General features: G+C 37.1%; 1 protein-coding gene across 1 annotated transcript in view; it reads left to right on the top strand.

The window, feature by feature from the left end:
* grid2 (glutamate receptor, ionotropic, delta 2) overlaps positions 1–23,292 on the top strand; it is a 495,660-nt gene that overhangs the window by 318,747 nt on the left and 153,621 nt on the right. The window contains exons 5-7 of the mRNA XM_067393754.1: positions 14,781–14,834; positions 19,295–19,468; positions 22,589–22,750. Of these exons, the coding sequence (XP_067249855.1) occupies positions 14,781–14,834; positions 19,295–19,468; positions 22,589–22,750 (390 nt within the window). The remainder of the gene's footprint in view (positions 1–14,780; positions 14,835–19,294; positions 19,469–22,588; positions 22,751–23,292) is intronic.

Here is a 23,292-nt window from a genome sequence, read left to right as displayed (position 1 = left end):
CTGTGAATTTAGCTGATGATTCTGATTGGCTGTCAATGTTTTATCGTTCAACAGCTGGAAAAAAATAATTCTGAAAGTGATCCCAACGATATTGTTTCTCTATGTCTTTATCATTATAGCTAGTGTGTGGACACTGCAATTATTTTATATTTAGAACGATTTTTAGAACTATATCATTATCGTTATCTTTATAGTTATTGTTCTTGGTGTAAACATGCTTTTAGGGTTAGGGTTTGGTTTAGGGTTAGTAATTATGCATATTTGCTGTTAATGTAGTACTTCATCACCTTAAAATAACTACATCACCTTAAAATAAAGTGTTACCAATCATAATTTTTATATATTTCACAATAAAACCCTCTTTAACTTGAGTTTCATAGTGCAGTTTAGCTTACTGCCAGTGCCATAGCAGAGAGGATGCTACTTTCCTCATCATTTGAAAACATTGTCATAATCAGCCTCCAGAAAATGATCTTGCCTACAGACAGTAGTCTGACGCGTGCAAAATTTCAGCATAACCAGCTCTGCCAGATAATTTTCAGTTTGCTCTTAAAAATGAATATTACAGTCCTGTTGTGCCGTGTAGCTCTGACAAAACTCAGCACATTAGTTCCAGAATCCTTCCTCTTGCTACCACAGCAAAATATTTATTCATTTATTTACATTTCGAAGCTGTCATTATGAGGCAGCTGCTGTTTCCCATCAGCCTGTGGTCTATGCATGATTCACAGGCCTCAGTAACTCGTTAACGTCTGTGGTCACTTCGGCTCAAGGTTACAGTGGTGACTGATGGCCCTGTCCACACACACACAAACACATGCACGGGCTCACGCAAACACACATGCAGACGTGTTTAGACAAGTCTCTCTAACCACCACCCAAGGTCACGCTCACAGAAGCAGACAGACACAGCGGGCGAACTCCGTCGGCACTCGCTGTGACCTTAAGAGCTCTGATTGGATAAGAGGTAAACACTGACAAATGGGAAATTGGAGCATCTGTGTGAGCCGCACCAGAAAAAAAGTCACAAAATAAAGAAAGACATTACAGAAGCGTAGCAAGATAATACATGACTAAAAAGGGTGAGGTTCATATCTTTGAAGGTTAAACAGACAAGAGGCAGTGATTGCTTCCTCTTCAACAGAGTCGCTTATGATAAAGTTATATCATTAAAATGCCTCCTGATAGAGTCACCAAGCTTCTTTTTTCATTTACATGAGAGTTTATATTTAAGGTGTTCATTCAAGGTGACAATTTGGATGTAGGCGCTCCGCTGAGCTCTTATGCTGATTGACGTATGAGAAACTTTTCTGCTGCTCAGACAAATCCTTTCCACAGCAGCAGGAAACAGAGAGGCCTTTTCAAATACATTATTTAAAATGGAGGACAGGAGATGATGACTGCTCAGATTCATTGTATGTTTTATAGCCGACCTGACATCATTGGTGCTTGTGCCGTGGTGACAGACAAGGGGAGTCTTGCCAGGTACAAAGAGCCTTTGTGATGAATTGTAATGAGCAGCGCTGCCCTTTTGCTATAGAAATTAACGAAGATTTAATGTGTGAGACAGCATGGTTTTCTAAATGCATAAATTCATATGTGACAATATAATTATGAGAATCCCCATAGGAAAGGAAAATCTCTTTAATATCTCAGTTGTTTAACCTAGACAGCAATGAGATTCTTGAAGTTTCCTACTTCTCTCTCTCTCACTCATGGTTGTGTGCCATGCAGAATTGAATTGAGACTTTTAATTTCAAATTAAATTCCTGAATTTGAAATAACAATGTTTAACTAGAATTTCTTTTTTTTCTTTTCTTTTTTTTTTTTTTTTGTCATTTTTTTCATGTTTTCATCAAAATATTCTAACTTTGAATGTTCTGAAAAAAATAATATTTAATAAATACATTTGTGGTTCCGAATAAAATAACTTAATTTCCAAAAATGCAATACTTGTGTTTTTTTTTTTTTTTTTTTTTTTTTTTTTTTTTTAACAGAGTGCTTCAGCATTTTAACACTTTAGTATAAGGAACACATATAAACTATTAGCTATGACTTTTCCCTCAAACTCCCTAATTTACTGCTTATTAATAGTTAGTAAGGTCGTTAAGTTTAGGTATTTAGGACTTTATTTAGAATGTAAAATAAAGTCATGCAGAACAAGGCATTAAATATGTGCTTAATAAGTACTAATAAATAGCCAATATTCTATTAATACGCATGCTAATAACCAACTAGTTAGAAGACCCTAAAATAAAGTGTTACCTGTATTTTTGTAGGCCACCCTAGTTCCCTCGACAAAAAGCCAATAGGATTTTAATTTCCCTGATAACCTCTGTAGTACCATTTAGCCACTTGTTAGTGAAAAACATACCTTTTTCAAAACACGGGTTGTTAAATAAAATAAGAAAATATATTGAGCTTGTGTTAGCCACAGACCTTATTTCAGGCATTTAACCAAAAAACCCATAGACTTCAGAATGATGAAACCGGAAGTGCAAAAATGCAAACTCATTTCTGGCTTGTAGGACTCATTCCCACAGTATTCTATTGCAATTGAGTAAATTCCTCTTTCTGTCAGTTGCAATTCAAATTCCACATCTTTTTATTTAATATGAACTTTTCTACTCTCATTTAAAGGCTTTATATTCATTTATCCACAATTGTCTTGTTTCTGTTTTGTATTTCCTAAGGAACTGTAGAAGAAACATCCAAAACATGGATGCTCAAAAAAGAGCAATGTTTGATAGTGTTCACACGTCGGGGTGAAATCACCCTACAAACAGTAGTATCTGCTGTTCAGCCTGGTCTCATTGTTAATATGTAACTTTCAAAGACACAAAGCATACATTTTTGTACATTTAGAAAGGTGCTGAAACGTACAATACTGATGTATTTATAGTTCTAAAACGTAAAAATACTTACAATGTCAAAAGTGGTACCAAAAGTAGTTCAAATGATGATGAGTTGCAGTCGCAGTCCTCTCTGCCGGTAATAGTTTTTTTATGGGGTACAGAGGAGAATTTAATTGATTAATCCATGAATATATGAATTCGGCTTCTCTCCGTGAAGGCGCGCACTCATTTCAAATGTCAATCCACTGAAACACAGCATGTCGCAATCTGTGACAAAGCAGGCGGGAACCGATGAGCATCCGATATTAGTGCCGTAAAACCATGTCGTAAAGCTTCTTGAGGGCGCATTTTTCACGTTTGAATCATTACGAGGATGTGCTTTGACTGTGACAGTCCTGCTGAGAATGAAGATAAAGATTTCTGGATAAAGGGCTGAATTTCGATCTGTTCCTTACAAACATAAAGTTCTAAAGATTTGTAGTATAGCGAACAAATATAATTGATGTGATTTGTGAAATTATATTGTGCTTTGGTGTACCTTATGGTTGTATTGTCAGTCGCTGCATAGGACAAAAAACACCTTCTGTGTCTCACAGCAAACAACTAAATATTACAGAATGGCTAAACAATTACAGAAATTGTATTAATTTTAAGGTTTCAAAGTGTAGTCTTGTTTAACATTATGAAATCTTTTGAAACTAGTTTGCAGCACAAGTCACGAACAGAAATGTTATATCATATTAAGTAGATGAGTAAACTACACTTCACGTAAAAATACACATGTATTCTCATGAGATTACGTTGGCTTTTTAAGCTGTTTTAACATTGAGAAAAAATGACACACTTTAGCCTAATTGAAACATAATTTAGAACTCCATTAAAATCTCCTAAGCTTTGAAAGAGCAATCACTGAGTACTAAAATTTTCATCATCATCATGTGATAAATGTCTATCATAGTCCGAGCTGATTCAATACTTTGTTGTTGTTGCAGAAAAAGGACTTCCTTTGCATAATGCTGAAACATCAGTAAACCAGTGCTGTGTGAGCAAAGGCAGCCTTATCCTCACGTGATCACCGGGCCACAGCGGTGGTTGATCGGGACGTTACGAGCAGAGATGATTCTTTGGAGATGGGGTGAAGGCACTGATTGACGTGTCAGCTTTTTTACTGGGGTGGATGGCCACGGCTGTCAGCTGGCCAGCATTTCAGCCCGCATGATGGATTATTTACAACTCTTGCGCTGCTGTCTCTCGCCACATCCTCCGAGCCGCTCCCTTACATTACATGGCCAATTACGCCACGCTGGCCATTTTCTCATCTCAATCAAATTATCTCTACATTGTGTTTAATTTCAGTCGCAAAGAGCTCAGTCGTTTTTACATGGGTCTGTGGAAACAATATATCACCCTGGGAGTCCTGTTGAATGGGCAAACAGGCTGCCATAAAGCAGTCTTTGGAAAATAGATAACACAGCTAGTGCTAGCTTTTTCGATTAAAGTGGAATGAAGGATGAAGAATGAAATTACTCGCGCTAGTATTTCTCCTTAATTCATGCACTTTACTTAAATGAGAAGCTTGCTACTAAGACGTCTGCGGTGGCATGAGGAGAAGTGCATTGTAAATTCATAAATTTCCCCTTGACTTAGATGGAACCACTGCAGACCTTTTTCGACAGAATGACGAAAGATGTATTCACATTTATTTGCGTACATATTTATTTTTGCATGTATGTGCAAACAGCATCCGGAATGTCATTGATTGTTATTGATTCACAGGGATGTTATGGATTAATGGAATTCTAACGATTATTATCGCCATCAGCAACTTTTCAGTTCGCAGATGGAAAGCCTGTGCTCCTTTTAAATCGAAAAAATCCCTGCCTCGTTTGGAATTTGCATTGGATTTGCTTGTAGTTTTGTGCCTGTTGCCTTGGGACCGTCTTATTTCAATGCCATGTATTTTCATTTATTTCTTTGCTATTAATGCTGCAAGTCTCCCAGAGAGAAATTTGATGAATAGTGACACAAACATGGCATGTGCTGATAAGGTTACAGTGGCTGGATTACTCCCATAATCCTCTTCCGGCTCGTGGTCCCATTACCCACTGCACAAAGACTCGTGCAGGGGTCACACACCAGGTCACGATTGCATTGTCACCACCCATCATACTTTGCTTTTGCCACCATCGGTCAGGTGTGCACAGCACTTTGTTGGAGTGTTGGATTATATCTGGGGACCTCCCTCTTGTGGCAGATTGCTGGATGTTAGATTACTGTGGTTTTGTCAGGAAGAGAGAGATGACACGCTGGCACCAAGTGCTCTGGTGTGTGCCCGCGGGAACCGGACTGAACTATTGCACTTATAAAGGGAGCTCTTGATTATTCAAAGTGCTGTTTTTTGAGTGGTGCAAGTGTACTTGGATGTTACACAGGGAATATTGAATATTGAACCAGCATCTGATGATTTTATGGAGTTGAACACGTGCTGGCATCTTGGGATGTGGGATAGCTGAGAGTCAACCGCTTTTGAACCCCTAATGAGAAGCTGAGAGTTGAGTGGATGGGGGTTATTTCCACACATATTGCAGAGTTGCAGATTTTTTTTCCCTCATAAATGCCCATTCTTTGAGAACTAACATCTGTGGTAGCAACATTCATGCTCATAAATCTTGAAGTACTATATTATTAGCACAATACGGACAGGGATGCTGATAGAGGGGAGTTGAGACAATGTTTAGATACTTCACTAAACTTCCCCAGTGTGTTCTCTTCCCACCAAGAGTAAAATTGCAACCTTAGCACCTCTATCAGGGCCCAGCTGCACAGATCTTGTGTAGAGGGACAGAAAAGGTTACTTGTATGTCAACAACATTTTTGTTTACAACAGCATCAGCATTTAAAAAAAAAAAAAAAGTTTTTTAATGAAAGCCATAATGAAAGTAGTCCCATTAAAGACCTTTTATAAGAAGTCATAAAGTTTTAAGAATAAAGTCATAATGTTGAAGTAGTAATATTTTGAGAATAAAGCCAATGTTATGAGAATAATCATAGCATCATTAGTCATAATATTATATGATTGAAGTTGCAAGTAAAGTAACATAATATGGAACATTATTCTTAAAACATTAAAACAATAATGTATCAAGGATTTTTAAGTTTACTTAAAAAGGTGAATGCCAGGCAACTTGATTCCAATATTGCTGTTGTAATATTGTTTTTGACAAAATTTTGACTATTCTCGCAGTAAATCAACTTTAATCTCAACGTTTTACAACCTTAATATTGTAATATTGTGACTATATCCTCATCTTGTTATGAGATTATTCTCAAAACATTATGATTTTGGGTAACGCTTTATAATAAGGTTTCATTTTTTAACATTTATTTTACAAAAAGCACAACATTCTGTTTTTACTCTGAGTGTATACAAATGAAAGAAGATATTCCACAGATTAAAATGGTGTATAACTCTTAATTGTATGTGCAACAGTGACGGAGTATTTTGAGTCTCTTTCACACTGATAAGAAAAAAACCACGGTGGTATCGCCGGCGATACCGTCAGACCTCAGAGTGTTAACTACATTAGTTAACATGAACTAACAATACTTCTACAGCATTTATTAATGTTAGTTAATGTAAATTTCAACATTTACTAATACTTCTTTAAGATCAAGAATTAACATTAGCACTGTGAACTAACATGAACATAAACATTTTTATTAACATTAACAAAGGTAATAAATGCTGTAAGAAGATATTGCTCATTGTTAGTTCATGTTAGTTATGATAACAAATGAGACCTTATTGTAAAGTGTCTCCAGTTTTTATTTTATTTTGTGTTTTATATAATAATAATAATAATAATAATAATAATTATTATTATTATTATTATGACATGACACTAAAAAGCTGCCATACTTATTTGAGTACATACCCTGAAAAAAAAAAAAAAAAAAATGTAATAAAAAAAGTAACCAGCGCTGACCTTTTTGTAAATTCCTTGTGGGTGTGCAAGGTAAAAATAAAATGAAAATTCTTATTTATCTACTGCTGTCGCACTTGTTTCACACTTTGCTCAGTGTGGATCAAACATGGTAATGGAGAGAAATTACTTCCATGTTGCCCGCTACAGCTTCTTGCCTCTGCTGTCAACATATGAGCCTGCGAGGCAATTATTTGACTACATTATAATTATTTCATGTTAGGAGCTGCAAAGATGACTGCTTGGGTAAAGAAACATGGGAAATCCTGTCACTTCAACTAAGCAAGACTCATCAAAGACAGGCTTGCTGTTTCAGCTGATCTGTCAAGAGTGCAGAAGCTTGATTATACAGTATAAATCTATTAAAACACAGGTGATCAATAGCTCTGATGGTTGCTCTTTGTCATGACACCCTTAAGCTTGTTTGTTTTAGCTCGCCCTTGAGGCTAGAGCCCCAGTTTATAGCCACGGTAAATCAGCAGCGTATTTACTGTGAGATCAGGACCAAATTATACAAGCAGTTCGGGGTAATTAAGCTAAAGTGGGGTGTGAAAAGGATAAGGCCATTGTGAGGCTTCTGACCTGTTTCCTTAACATGCTATGCTCCTTGTACAGTATATGACAAATTATCTTAAATAATCTAAATATCACTTAAAGGTGCAATTCTGTTGCATTAGCAGCACCAAACTGTATTTTTATTATTTTATAATTTTATTTTATTTATTTTCTGCAAGTTATTTTTCTGCAACTTATATTTGGACATTTTTTCTTCCTCAGACTGCATGTCTACAATGGTTGTCATAGTAACAACACAAACTTGTATAGGTTCATTATGTGTGAAACATTAGCAATGGATGTTTTCCTTTGATTTTGTTTTTTAATGAGGGCAGTGTCCAAATCTGAACACATTGCACAACAAATGGCAAGAAAAGAAATGTAATCACTTAGAGAGGTATTAACAAAGCCAAGAGGTATTAACAAAAATCAGATTTGAATTGGATTTCAAACCACCTTTTAGTCAAGTAATGTGATCTATTGCCAAGTAAAATAGGTTATACAACAAGAGAAAAATAATAATAATTGGCTGGAATGGAGCCAGATCAACTGCAAGTTTGCTAAAACAATGCCTTAACAGCTATTTGGCTATTAGCTAACATAATTTAAAGAAGAAGAGCAAGTTATTACATTTTGATTTAAGATTATGAAAGGAATTTTTGTCTTTAGAATAACATGCACCAATGAATAGTTCACATTAAGGCCTTAATGTGCATTAAGAAAGTAAATAGGGTCAATTTTGATTTTGTGTTTACTATAATCGGACTTTAATGTGATCCTGATGATATCCAGTGAGATTCCACAGAGTGATTTTTGAAACCTCTTGTCATGACTAGCCGTCGAAAGCTTGGCTTGTTTTTTATTTGTTTCATTTTTTTCCCGTGATTATGTGATTATAATTTCCCAGCATACCCACATCCAATTTAGACTGTGCCTGTGTTATCAGAGACACAAGTGGCATAATTATGAAGCACGAACAAGTTTTTTTTTTTTATGTGTCTGTTTGTGTGTTGCTGTGTGCATTCATCATCCAAACCTTCGTTACAGAAGACACTGTGCTGCACCCTCAGAGATGATGGCATGATAAGTGTGTGTCAGTGGCGGTGTGTGCTGTGGAAAGTCACACTACAGCAGTGAGATGGGCCACCCTCCTGACAGACTCCACACAGCGGATGAATTATACATGACTAAAGCCGCAGCTCACAGTGAGGCTGGCTGACATTAAAGCAAAATGGCAATTGTGACACATAACAGTTTTGATGTATTTAAAGCGCTCATGCTCGAGCAAGTGTGAGCTAAGTACATAACATGCTGGAATTCACTCTGAAGAATAATGTGCCGTTTGAGGAATTAATCAGCACAGAAAACTACCGGGTTTTTTTTTTTTCCCTGTCACATATGGCATTCGTGGTGAAACAGACTGTTTTTCAATGAGATCTTGTGTAGTCAACTTGGCCAAGAGCAAAAATATTTTATTTTATTTTGCATGATGCATAGTAATCTCATAATCAATAATAATATGATAAATAATAAATGCACAGGAAGGAAAGTTTGTTTAGAAGTTTTCAGGTGAGGACTACAATGAGGAAGAACTAGCTAAGATGAAGTAAAATTGTGTAGTATATTGCGACTCTGTTTGTGTGAATACTGTACACTACCCTTAAGAAGCTTTGAGGTCAGGAAGATTTTTCAAGATCAAGGTTGTAAAAATACACTAAAAAGGTAATATTGTGCAATATTATTGTAATTTAAAAGAATTGTAATATGTTTTAAAGGGAACCCCTGGTGTTAAGACTTGTATGGCTTAATATAACGTAAATTATGTCTCTTACCGAAATATGTAGTAGAAAACCCATGAAAGATTTACGTTATTTAAAAAATCCATGACATATTTGGACCAATTTGGTCAATGGGCGGCGCCATTTTGTTTGCGCTCTTTGTCGATGATGTCAAATGGTTTCACTCACTGCTCTACTGACACTGTCCTGTTACTATTTTTACCACAACACAACTCAGAATATAATATACAATGCCACATTGTGCAGCTTTTGGTTGTAATTTTCAGTCAATGAGCCACAAGAGAAGCGATGTAAGTCTTTACTGCTTTGTTAGCGATAAGAAGAGAAAAGAATGGGAAGTTGCAAAGAATGTGGACGAATAAAACTTCCTAAAGATCCGTGTTTTTGTTCTCTTCACTTTAGCCCTAGTGCCTTTGAGGCTTTTAGTAGACCGCAGCTGAAAGAACTTACAGTTGACAATGGATATAAGCGTATGCTTTTATCAAATGCCACGCCTGTCGTGGAGACTGACGATGGTAAGCCTATAACACATCTCGATTGAGACAGACTGCCTCAAAGCTTGTGTGTGCTGTGATGAACGAGATATCTGTGATCGCATAAACAGTAGCATCTTCTCAGCATGTTTAACTGTGTGTAATGCATTCAGGTGATCAGATGATTTTAACATGTCAATCATAGAACAGTAATTCGAATAGCCACAGAGACATTGCACGTCTTCGATGTTTTCATCCTCAGTTTTGCGCTATGGGTCAAATTGAAAAGTCTGATCATCTTTACAAGGAACCCTGCGGATATTAAGACTTGTATGCGTTGCTAGATTACCGTTGCACCAAAACATACAGATAAAAAGCCTCAAAGTCATCAGGGCTAAAGTGAAGAGAACAAAGACGCAGTTTGGAAGTTTTATTCGTCCACATTCTTTGCAACTTCCCATTCTTTTCTCCTCTTTTCGCTAGTAAAACAATAAAGACTTGCATCGCTTCTCTTGTGGCTCATTGACTGAAAATTACAACCAAAAGTGAAAAAAAAATAAAAAATGATTCCAGCAATGGCGAAGCTTTATTTTCAGCATCATTACTCCAGTTTTCAGTGCCATATGATCCTTCAGAAATCATTCTAATATGCTGATTTGATGCTCAAGACACTTTATTATCAAAGTTAAAAAAAAACAGTTGCACTGCATAATATCTTTGTGGAAGCCATGTTACATATTTTCAGGCTTCTTTGATGAAGAGAAAGTGCAAATGAACATTTGAAATAGAAATATTTTGTAACTTTATTCATGTATATAAACTTTTGAATGGTAGTTTAACCTTGAATTAAATTTATTTTTCTTAAGGCATTGGCAAACTGTAAACTGTTTGCCAATTATATTTGAGGTTATTTTTATCATAACGTTTACATTTGGAACAATTCTGACTGTTCACTTGATCCATTTCACCCGCAAATACATTCACAAAATGAAAATTGAAATATGAAAAGTATGTCTCAACATAGAAACTAAAACTTTTTGGCAAAGTTTTTAGTTCTCAGTTGGATCAGCTGGGTCACTTAGGAGGTAAAAAGAGGTGATGCGGAGACATCTTTGTGATTTGTGGATGTCAAAGTTCACGTCTAATTCTGGTCATCTCTCCATTTGGCTCTCTTTAATGAATACACACCATCTCACCTTCCACTTCCAGGGCTCAGGCAGGTGGAAAATATAAGATAATAACAATAATCATCATTCTGTGAAAGCACCTGGTTGAAGGACATTGCTTTCACCATATAATTTAAACAACTGCTTGTATTTGAAAGTGGGTAGAGCTTGAATGTTTCTCCTTGAAGAGACTTTTTTTTCTTCTTTTTTAATGTGTGAATTGTTAAAGGCAGGCCACAACCACTCTGGCTCATTAGAAAGCAAGGAAAATGAATAATAGGAAGGAAATTAAAGAGATGTGTGATTGTGGTTAACAGTAGCTGCTTATTGCAGGTGGAGCCCTCTAGTACTGAGGTGACAGCTCTCTGAATGGGGAACTCAGCGACCACAATCTGGATGTGAATTCATATGGCCTCCCCATAATTCTCAGGGTAGATTTCAGGTGACAGCACTGCCAAAGAGTGGGAGTCACCGAGTGATCACGGGATTTGATCTCGGGCGTAAGACTTTACTTCAACCCACTGTCATTCAGGGGTGTCATTGCAGTTCGACAGCAAGTCAGACCAGATTCACAGATATTCATATTCAGACTGTCATATTGCAAGTTCAAGTTTTGATCATTGAAATGTGATAACAGATTATCCTCCTCTGTGGTTCTTAAAGGGGTAGTTCACTTAAAAATGAAGGTTTTGTCCTTTTATATATATTTTATATAATATAAGTGAAAAAATCTCATAGAAGTACTACAGTCATGCTCAAAATGATTCATACCCTTGGTAAATATGACCAAAGAAGGCTGTGAAAATAAATCTGCATCGTTAATACTTTTGATCTTTTATTTCAAATATCTACAAAAATCCAACCTTTCATTGGAAAATAATAATTTTAAATGGGGGAAAATCTCATTATTAGAGAGGTTTTTCTCTAATACATACTGCTCACAATTAATCATACCCTTTTATTCAATACTTTTTGCAACCTCTTTTTCCCAAGATAACAGCTCTGAGTCTTCTTCTATAATGCCTGATGAGTTTGGAGAACACCTGACAAGAGATCAGAGACCAAGAGATCCTTCATACAGAATCTCTCCAGATCCTTCAGATTCCCAGCTCCATGTTGGTGCTTCTGCTCTTTAGTTCACTCCGCTCATTTTCTTTAGGGTTCAGGTCAGGGGATTGGGACGGTCATTGCAGAAGCTTCATTTTGTGCTCAGTGACACATTTTTGTCATCATAATCCTGATGGAAGATCCAACCACAGAAAAATTAATGTTAAAAAATTAGCTTTTTTTAGCAGCAAAGACTTAAGATGGGTTTGGTGCACACAGGGGTAAAAAGTACCCTATGAGTACAATGAAATATACTGCCCTATCTTTAATGTTGTGGGCTTATGTTTTTTGCTGGAGGTCCTGCACATCTTTTCAGATACATGGAATCATGGATTCTATCAAATACCAGCAGATAAAAAAATCAAAACCTGACTGTCCCTGTTAGAAGTCATATAATGGGCTGTGGTTGGATCTTCCATCAGGACTATGATCCAAAACAAACATCAAAACCAACACAAAAATGTGTCACTGAGCACAAATGAAGCTTCTGCCATGACCTTCCAAGTCCCCTGACCTGAACCCTAAAGAAAATGAGCGGAGTGAACTGAAGAGAAGAAGCACCAACATGGAGCTGGGAATCTGAAGGATCTGGAGAGATTTTTCCCCCATTTAAAATTATTATTCTCCAAAGAAAGGTTGGATTTTGGTAGATTTTTTAAATAAAAGATCAAAAGTATTAACGATGCAGATTTATTTTCACAGCCTTCTTTGGTCATATTTACCAAGGGTATGAATAATTTTGAGCACGACTGTATATGCCATACAACAGCTTTGTGTGAAGGAGCGGTCACATAAGCGAAATTTCTGAGACAAAAAAGTTCCATTATCGCTTGCCAATAGTGCAACAATGGATAAAGTGTAGCGATGTATGAAACACAGCTCACACAGAAGTAACTTTTAAACCTGTTGGTCAATGCAGTAAATTTGCAGTGGGGAACTTTTGCAACCTCCACAAAATTCCCAAACACATGGATTCCTATTGAAATGACTGAGTAGTACTTGAGTATGGACTACTTTTATGCTATTTTTATAATCACTTCAGACCCCATTTCCTATTCACAGTACATTCTTTAACATTTTTCATTTTGTGTTTGATGCAAGAGAGTGAAATGGTGAACTATCCCTTTAAGGAATATCAGAGATGTAGGTCTATTTGCTAATTTCCTGAGCCTGATTCTGCCCAGGGGATGACTCTATTTAACTTGGACAGATCTTTTGCTTGAGGATTTTCCTAGATTTCTGTGTGAGCATCTCAATCTCATCTGTGCAAACTTTCAGCTCACTGCCAGAATCAATACCTTCCTCCGTGGCAATGGATGGCACAACTCTCACCATCAACTTTAATTGCATATTCAAAAAAAAAAAAAAAGCATGGATGCAGCCACTTTTACCGTCTAATATGGAGAGATATTTGATCAGGTCAAGCACACTCTGTAACAACCTTGAACTTTTTGTTGGCATTAGGAGAAGCCTTAGAGGTTCATCTTGGTCTAGTAGAAGTTAAGCCAAATGCTTTAATTAGGCTGAACCATCTGCCTTGGAGTCAGACTTTTGACTGTATATACTCAATCTCATACACTTTTTGTAAAACACTATAATGTCCTCACAAAACCTCAGACATCAAAATGATTGGGCCATGTAATTAATACTAACAGCGGCCACTTTATGTCTGTTACTTTTTGGGTGTCAAGAGGTGGTGATGTACTTTTTTCCTTGATGAAGGCTTCTTGTTAACATATTAAGCAGATAATTTTCATAGGTAGATTACACATAACACTTAGTATAGATAAGACTGGGGTGTTGTAATACTTTCAGTTTAAACAATTAGAAATGTGCTTTTTTTTTCTTAAGCATTAAAGAAGTCTTTATTGCATAAAACAAATATATTTATCTGTTTGTTTCCTGCTTAATATGTAGGTTTGAATTGAATTCAAATGCGTTTAATATTTAAATTTTTTGTTTTATTAAAATGTTAATGAAATTGAGTATGGTGAAGTGTGGTGGCAAGGAATGGCATTTTTTTATTATTATTTTTTTATTTTTTTTATTACCACCCACCTTTGTTGCACTTGACACTAATTAACATGGTTTAGTGATAAACAGTTTAATTCTGAATTAATTTGTTGCTGATAAATACAGGAATTTTATGTCACATGACATAAAAAAAACCTGACTTACAAGCAAAATGTGCTAGTCTTTCCTATCTAACGGTCAATGATCAAGACCCACAGAGCTCTGTTTGTCAAGTACAGCCATCTTGTACCAACTGATGAAAAATGTTATGTCTCTTGTCTCTTATAATTATAAAGTTTTATTAGGTGTTTGTGGAAGATTAAAACACTATTAGTGCTGCTCTAGCCGTCAAATTCTCCAGCTGTTCCTTTTGTTTATGACCAAAATGTTTTATGGCATCCACATTCAGTCACCTAAACAATTATGGTTAATGAAATGCAGTGCTGGTACAGTGGGCAGGAGAAACATTGGTGAAGGGTACTTCATTTTTGTGTCATGTTGGTGTGGGGAGAGAGAAGCAACGATGACACACAATGGAAAGAAAAGTGTGTAGTTTAAGATACATATGGAGACAGAGAAAATAAAACAGGCTGTAATACTGTGCCTCTGTTATGGATGTCAATTTTATTCTGTTTATTCATTTCATAAACCTTTGCCTTGTCTACTATTAAACCTTTTGAAGAGCAATCATGAAAAGTTCAATAGAAACCTTGTAGCTGTCAATGCTTTTTATACTAAATGAATCACATGATTGGAGGGGACAGTTCACTCCTTTCCAAATTCAGTTTCTAATTGGTTAAACGTTTTTTTTTTTTCTCTCTCTCTCAAGGTGGTGGAAACCAATCTCGTGGCTTTTGACTGTCACTGGATCATCATAAATGAGGTGGGTTCCTCCTAACAATTTTGTGAGAAATACATTTTATTCTTTTTGTAAGCACATTTGAATATATTTGCATCTTTACATATCGATTTGTCTAAGTGAGAGGCGGACAAGGGCTCATTCGGAGCCTGATGAAAGTGGCCAGATAAGGACAAAATGCAGCTCAATGATTTAAATTAGATTTGGCAAGCATGGGAATAGCGCTCCAATATAATTTAGTGCTTTCCTTAACGAATAAAGCATTTTTCCAAAATGATCCTACAGCAAAGAGAAGACAATGAATACATAGACCTTGAACCCATCTGCCTGAATAGCTATTTCAATAGCGTAAAAGTCACTCTCTATGGTAACCTCTATTCATCTCTGGTTTTATTTAAAAAAAAGAAAAGAAAAAAAAAGCCATATAAATCAGTTTTTTATTGGTCTTTTTAAATAATAGACTTCAGTGCACTATGAAACGGTACTGTGACAAATTCACTCACCAGGCCAAAAACTGCAAAAACACCTTGTTCTGAATTACAACAGTTTGAAGCCGGCTAGATTCTATGTTCAGAAACTTTCCCAGTCATGTAGTAAGGAGGAATTTGTATTGATTCTGTTATTCCTGAGACAAATAAGAATAAGGGAAAAACATTTGCTGTTTCGTGGATGTGTGTAGCACCAGCCACTCCGCAATTTTTTTCAAAGTTAAGAAAACATGGCTTAATTTCCTCAATGCAATGCAGATGTTTCAGGATGGAGCATTGACAGTTATATTGGACCCGACAGTACATGCAGCAGAGCACTGTATCTCATTTCACATGCAAACTTGCATGTGAAAATGAGTTTGAATGCGAATTGCTCATTTAATTCCAAGAGACAGAGAGATGGCCATGAAATATTAAATTATTACCATTTCTGACACAAGATATTTTGACTAACATAAGAGTGAGTTCACCTTAAAAAGTCCAAAAACGTTTTTCAAACAATAAATGACACAGTAAAAGAAACCCCTTTAATAAAATTCTGATATAAATGTAATAGAATATTTCAGAATTATCAGAATAACCTTTTGGATAACCTTTTAATGCCGTTAACTTACTAACACTCACCAGTTTAGGCAGGTGGAGCGTTTAGTGCATCTGAGGAAAGTTTTATGTCCTCGTATTTAAAACACAAAGGCACATGATATTACCTTGACATGTCCCTGTATAGACACGCATTGTTCACGGTTGGCCTTACTTGACAGCACTCATAGGGGACAAAACAAGCAGCTGCCAAAACCTGAACCCTAAAATTGGGCCATAACCCTGTAGGCTCATATTTGTGTCATTCTAATTTAGCGCTCCTAATTAAGCATCGAGGGCCTTTGTGTTTGTCATCCGGGGGTAGAATAAGCCACTCAGTGTCGGTATTTTCAGGTCTGTAATGTCCTTGTGCTCTTGAAAGTTGGGCAGCACACTATAAAGGCCTCACATGCCCTCTCGTGATGCCTCCAACATTATCCGCCGTCATTCTAACCACATTAATTAACAGCAGCACAACCATCGTTTGACAGCGTTCAACTGTGCGTCAGGCTAGATTTTGATTTGTCCGATCAGAAACCTTAAAATTACCTTTCAGATAACAGGTTGCGTTGTAGACGACTATAATTTTAATCTTATTGAACGCTGAACAGCTTCGACGTTTCAAGTAAGTTCCTCACTGGCGTGCCACAAGTTCAGACTTAATGACGTACTTCATGAGAGCCAGTCACCAGCAATCACAGCTTTGCAGGTGAGAATGAAATTCAAAAGTGAAGGCTGTCAGAGGGAACAGCTTGGCCGCTCTGAAGTCTACCTTCACTGGGGGACGTTCCCTGTCCATTCTCATCACATCATTCCCAGCTCGCTCACTTCACTCTGCCCGTCTGTGGAAAAGATGGCTTCGGGCTAAAATTAGCAATCATTCCTCCCAAGGCTTTGCAAGGACACTCGAGCACACACGGTCATGTCTTTTTGCCTTTTGGCAGCACTCTGAATACCCATTCATGAGAATAATTGTAATACTAATGATGATTTTTATGTAGTTATGTTTCTTGTATTTAAATTGGACAAAATTTTTAGCTAACTGGAGACTGGAGAATTTGACCTTGACTTGATTAGAGAGGACAACTTAACCATGTGGGAAGAAAGTTTAGTTTGTGTGTCAGTACCAGTGTCAGGAATTAACTTTTTTAATGAAGGGGCAAAATTAGTTTTTCTTGAACTAATTTTCAGCTATATATATATATATGTGTGTGTGTGTGTGTGTGTGTGTGTGTGTGTGTGTGTGTATATATGTATGTATATATATATATATATATATATATATATATATATATATATCACACCAAGAACACTGAATAACACTGATTATCTCTTCAACATGGGATATATTAGGCAGCAAGTGAACATTTTGTCCTCAAAGTTGATGTGTTAGAAGCAGGAAAAATGGGCAAGCGTAAGGATTTGAGTGAGTTTGACGAGGACCAAATTGCACCAAAACTGCAGCTCTTATGGAGTGTTCAAGGAAGGAAAAGTGGTGAACCGGCGACAGGATCATGGGCGGCCATGGCTCATTGACGCACGTGGGAAGTGAAGGTTGGCCCGTGTGGTCCGATCCAACAGACGAGATACTGTAGCTTAAATTGCTCAAGAAGTTAATGCTGGTTCTGATAGAAAGGTGTCAGAAAACACAGTGCATCGCGGTTTGTTGCGTATCCTGCATAGCTACAGACCAGTCAGGGTGCCCATGCTGACCCCGTCCACCGCAGAAAGCACCCAACAGTGGGCATGTGAGCATCAGAACTGGACCACGGAGCAATAGAAGAAGGTGGCCTGGTCTGATGAATCATGTTTTCTTTTACATCACATGGATAGCCGGGTGCGTGTGTGTCACTTACCTGGGGAACACATGGCACCAGGATGCACTATGGGAAGAAGCAGGGATGCTTTTGGCAATGTTCTGCTGGGAAACCTTGGGTCCTGCCATCCATGTGGATGTTACTTTGACACGTACCACCTACCTAAGCATTCTTGCAGACCATGTACTGTACACCTTAATGGAAATGGTATTTCCTGGTGGCTGTGGCCTCTTTCAGCAGGATAATGTACCCTGCCATAGAGAAAAAATGGTTCAGGAATGTTTTAAGGAGCACAACAATGAGTTTGAGGTGTTGACTTCCCCATATCCATGGAGGCCCCACCTCGCAACTTACAGAATTTAAAGGATCTGCTGTTAACATCTTGGTGCCAGATACCACAGCACAACTTCAGGGGTCAGGGGTATTTTGCAAGCAAAAGTGGGACCAACGCAATATTAGCAATGTGGTCATAATATAATGCCTGATCGCTGTGTGTGTGTGTGTGTGTGTGTGTGTGTGTGTGTTCTGACATATATTACATTGTGGGGACCAAATGGCCCCACAATGTAATAAAAACCTGAGATCACCTACGTTGTGGGGTCCAGCCAGCGGTCCCCACGAGGGAAATGGATTAATAAACATACTAAAAGATGTTTTTTTGAAAATGTAAAAATGCAGAATGTTTCCTGTGATGGTTAGGTTTAGGGATAGGGGTAGGGTAGGGGGATAGGAAGTATGGTTTGCACAGTATAAAAACCATTAAGCCTATGGAGAGACCCCACTAAGATAGGTGCGCCTGTTTGAGTGTGTGTGTGTGTGTGTGGTGAGGGCTTTATAACCATGTAAAAACACCATTTGCCCATTTAACTTCATTCCGTTTTTTTCATTCAAGCCCATTATGAGATTGGCAGATAACAGAATATTAAAAAAAAAATTCAGTTACATTCACATTTTTTTAACATCGGACTAATTTTTCTTACTTTTGGAGGAATTTTGGCCCTGATAGCGGGATTATTCTGTGAACCTGTTCTGTACAGTTCATTTTTAATATTTTAAGTAGTAAACTTAAAATAAGTGAATGTAAAATTTATAAACATTTATAAACATGCCTTAGAAAAAATCATTACTGGTTTTCATGTTGAGACAAATCAATGGCAGTGACATAATATTTGAAGATATGCAAGTGCAAGTTGCTTTCAGTTAAATCAGCTCAAACATGCATTTTAATCTTGGACTTGGCTTAAGCCTTGTCTGCAAAATGGGGGTTAAAGTTATGAAAATATGAGGTTATGAGAATAGTAAGATTGAGATGGAGGATATCTACAGTTGCCTGCACAGTAAGAAAAGAAAGTTTTAGAGAACTGTTTAATCTCTACCTCTTTTTTTCTTTCTCTCGACCAAAAGTTTATTTACTGAATTGACAGTTATGATTGTAATATTTTCCCTGGACCTACTTCTGCTCTTTCTTTTCCATTCAAGTGTGAAACAGAAGCTCTTCTCAGCAAGATGCTTTTTATCTTTGTAGCACTGCACATGGAAAATCTCTTTTCGTTTTACATAAATTTTTCTTTCTCTGCACTTTTCCTCTCACATGCTGCAGGAGATTTCAGACATGGATGTGCAGGAGCTGGTGATGAAGTCTATAGGTCGCCTGACCCTGGTAAGACAAACCTTTCCTCTCCCGCAGAACACCAGCCAGCGCTGCGTCAGGAGCAACCACCGCATCAACACGTCCCTCTGCGACCCCAAAGACCCAAAGGCACAGATGTTAGAGGTGTGATTCATTCCCCCATACTCACATTTATTCATATCCATTCAAGTTAATCATAAATCATTTGCCTTCATTTCCTTTTTTGATTGTGTCCATTAACTGTCATCATTAGCCTTTGAGCTAACTTCCTTAGAAAACTAGAATAATGTCAGTTTGAAAATTAGCAATCTTGTTATTCTGGGTTTTTAGTTCTTTTAACTGTGCCTGTGGGTGCCATTCTTGTTTTCTACTATTTATCTAACTGAATGCATTTTCCCATATGTAAATGTACACAAATGACAACAGAAATTAACAGATGTGATGTGTATTGAGCTGCATTAAATACTGGTAAACATTGCACAGTAAATCAATACACATTTTCAAAGCTCCTACTCAGTATTAATTCATAGTTGTGTGGGTGTACGTTGGTGTCAACAAGGCAAATATATATTTTCAGCAGGGCCAGGCAATATTTCAGTTATTCATGATATATCACAATGATCCCAATACATTTTTATTTTATTTTATTATTGTTCCTTGTCCTTTGACTCATGAGTGTGAGAGTGTTTAACAGAGATGTTTTAAAAGTGTCTATTATTTATTTAATTCAGTAGTAAAAAAGCATTAGAGGTAATCATATTGTGTTGTATATTGGTGTACATAAATTAAAAAGATTAAATAATCTATATAATGATTTTTACTTTCATAAAATAATCTTGGCTACAATGTTTGTTTGGTTGAAATTGTTTTTGTAAATCTTTTTCCAGAGAAAAACATAATTATTGATGTTTCATAGAATATTAATCCAAGTGGCCAGTCAAATTGGACACAAATTATACTAGACTCAAAATAAATGTCAATTTTCTTTGTAAGTGAAGAAAACTTAATATTTAAATGATTATTTGAAACCTGGAGATTTGACAAGGAAATTGTTGTGTATTTATTTATTTATTTATTTATGTGATGTTTTATCTTAATGTCCACATACATTTTGAGCAACTATAAATGTATGTGGACTTTATCAAAAGGCAGAGAGATGTTGAGATATATTATAATTCTGCACATACTTTCAGAATGTTAGATATGGAGGGACGGGGACCCTTTTCTGTGTAGTGTTGAATGCCTACTGTATAAGCAGGTCTTGTTTGACATTAAGAATTCAGTTTTGCTCAGTGGTCAGGAGTCCAACCTGGAAGAGCCCAATTTTGCCCTGCTCCGAAGCGTATCACATCCCTCTTTCTTGACATATATCCGATCCTCCCTTTGGAATACCTCTTTGCACCTCCCGTTCCCTTTAAACCACCAATCACCTTCCCTGGAGAGACTCACTAACTCCTGCACTTCAAACAGACTTAATGGATTTCCCTGGTCAGCCGATCTTCTCCCCCCTGAATTTAACCCCGTCTTTGTCCGTTTACCCCCTTGGCACTGGCAGCTTTGTTGCTTCAGTGGTCTCAACTCCTTCTGCAAATGCTATATCATGAAATGGCCTTCCCAGAAAACAGCCCACCCAAAAACTGCAGCATGGTTTGCCATTTTACTTTGTGTCCAAGACATGAAACATAAATCAATAAGTAAGCCCTTTGTGTTTTTGCTCTTGGAGATGAAAAAAATACAGCGGACAGGGAAAAGCCACAAAGCTTGACAAATAAAAACGCTGTTACTTGGTAGTCTGGTGGATTCCCTGTCAAATCTGCTTCTTTGGGTCATCGGTCTTTTTGTTCACCCATTCTCTTGGTAGACGAAGAGTTGTTTTGTGGGAGTGAGGAAGTGTAAATACAAGCTCCACTAGTGTTTCCGTTCTGTTTTGGGATGTCGAACCTCGTTCCCTTGAAAAATGGAGAATGATCTCATCATAACTCCACTGTGTGTGGAAGAAACATTAGATGAAAGTGTCATCCCTGTCGACACCGTCGTTTTATTCTCCACTCTGCTTTGAAGCCAATGTACATATATATACTGTGTAATTGGCAGTTAGTTTGGTGGCTCTCAAAGCCATTACAGCCTCATAGTGGAGCGTACCTGCAAATGCATGTTGATGGAGCCAATAGAGCGTGACTCCTAACATAATTAGAATTGCCTTTTCTTTGTGCTTCTACTAGTGAACTTATTTTTTCAAAGAAAGTATGCGTATAGCTTACCTGACGGATTGCATTCTTGACAATTATAGCAAAGCAAAGCTGATGGCAAGAGGTTTTTCTCAGCTATTTTTCAACACCGTTTGGAATTGCTCAGACACTCGATACAGTGTCAAGTATGCAGTGCTGTGCGGGTTAATAAACAACGCTGAAAACCTAATGACCGCTTCACTCTATTTATTACCTTCTCATTAAAATAGAGACAACACATGGGCTGGATCAGAGCCGTGCAATCGATCAGAGCGGAATTAACTCCCCAATTTGTGCCAACACCACACAGTGTGGTGTTAAAGCTTGTGTATGAGTGAAGTAATAATAATTACTACAAATAATTTCTTTAAAAAAAACTGACCTCATACTTTGGAATTGTAGTGAATATACAGTGGTTAAAATGTCACGAATGGTTTACTTAAATTTCAAATGGTGATGGAGAGTATCCTATATTTTTCTGAGTGTCTCTCATTTTCCTTAAATAGAAACAAAGCAGTATGCGTTTATGCTACAAAACTCAATGCTCAGATCCCATACTGATATTTTGACACAATTCCATTTTTGGTCCAGCTTGTTTACACTTACTTATGACAAAACTGTCATAAGTAAGTGTAAACAACTTATGAAAACCTTGGCAAGAATATCTTTTTTTTTTTTTTTTTTTTCCTTTAATTGACCTGGTTCCATTGTATCATGGTATTTGTTGTCCCTATAGTCATTCATGAACACTAAATCCTATGCAGTATGTACAGAAAGAAATAATGTTTAATTAAGTGAGTATTTTCTATTGCTTATTAAACTCCACTGTCTTCCAGGGCTTGTTCAATGTGAGCAGCCTGTTGTCATTTCCACTGTAGAGACTTTTCATCCCAGCTGTACCCACTCAGACATAAATCTTTTTCTTGTAAGAGAATATTAATCTGGTGTCTCTGGCTCTCTGTGCTCACGTTGTCTGTTTCTTCTCTCTCTTTTTTGTTCTTCTTTGTTTCCCTGCTGTTTTTTGTCATTTTGTCAGATCACCAACCGCTACATCTACGATACAGTGCTGCTGCTGGCCAACACTTTCCACAGGAAGTTGGAGGACAGGAAATGGCACAGCATGGCTAGTCTTTCGTGCATCCGCAAGGGCTCCAAACCGTGGCAGGGTGGCAAGTCTATGCTGGATACCGTGAAGAAGGTACAGCACTGTACAGTGCTTAACATTAAAAAAGATGACCCGCTGACCTTGCAAACGTAAATGTGATGTACTAAATATATTGTTGTTGTGAATTCTGTTTTAAATATATGACCAAGGTAGAGTTATCCAGAGAGCCAACATAGATTAGATTTTGTTGAAATTGTGAAAATGAGTCTTCCCCCTCACCCTCATGTAATTCCAAACCCGTTTAACCTTCTTTTTTTGGCGGAACACCTCCTTGTGCTTTTTTAATTAATCATTCAGGCCATTTTGGTGAAATAGATCAATACATTTTTAGATTTAACTCAAAAGAATGATTCGTTGATGGATTGGATATCGCCACTTCTCTCATGTACTCCAGCCAGATCAAGGGCACGTCAAGATTTTTAGTGAATAACATCTTCAATTTTGGTCTATCTGTTTGGCCTCACAAGACTTGGAATATAGTGCACGAGTCATATATACTACTAATCATTTTATAGTTTTACAGTTCCACTCCCAATCAGTTTCATTGAATTGAAAAGAGTGGCCCAGAATATTCT

The sequence above is a fragment of the Chanodichthys erythropterus genome, chromosome 9 (assembly GCF_024489055.1).
Source record: "Chanodichthys erythropterus isolate Z2021 chromosome 9, ASM2448905v1, whole genome shotgun sequence".
Classification (NCBI taxonomy): domain Eukaryota; kingdom Metazoa; phylum Chordata; class Actinopteri; order Cypriniformes; family Xenocyprididae; genus Chanodichthys; species Chanodichthys erythropterus.
Note: the sequence above shows the minus strand (reverse complement) of the source record. Positions and strands in the feature narration are given on the sequence as shown.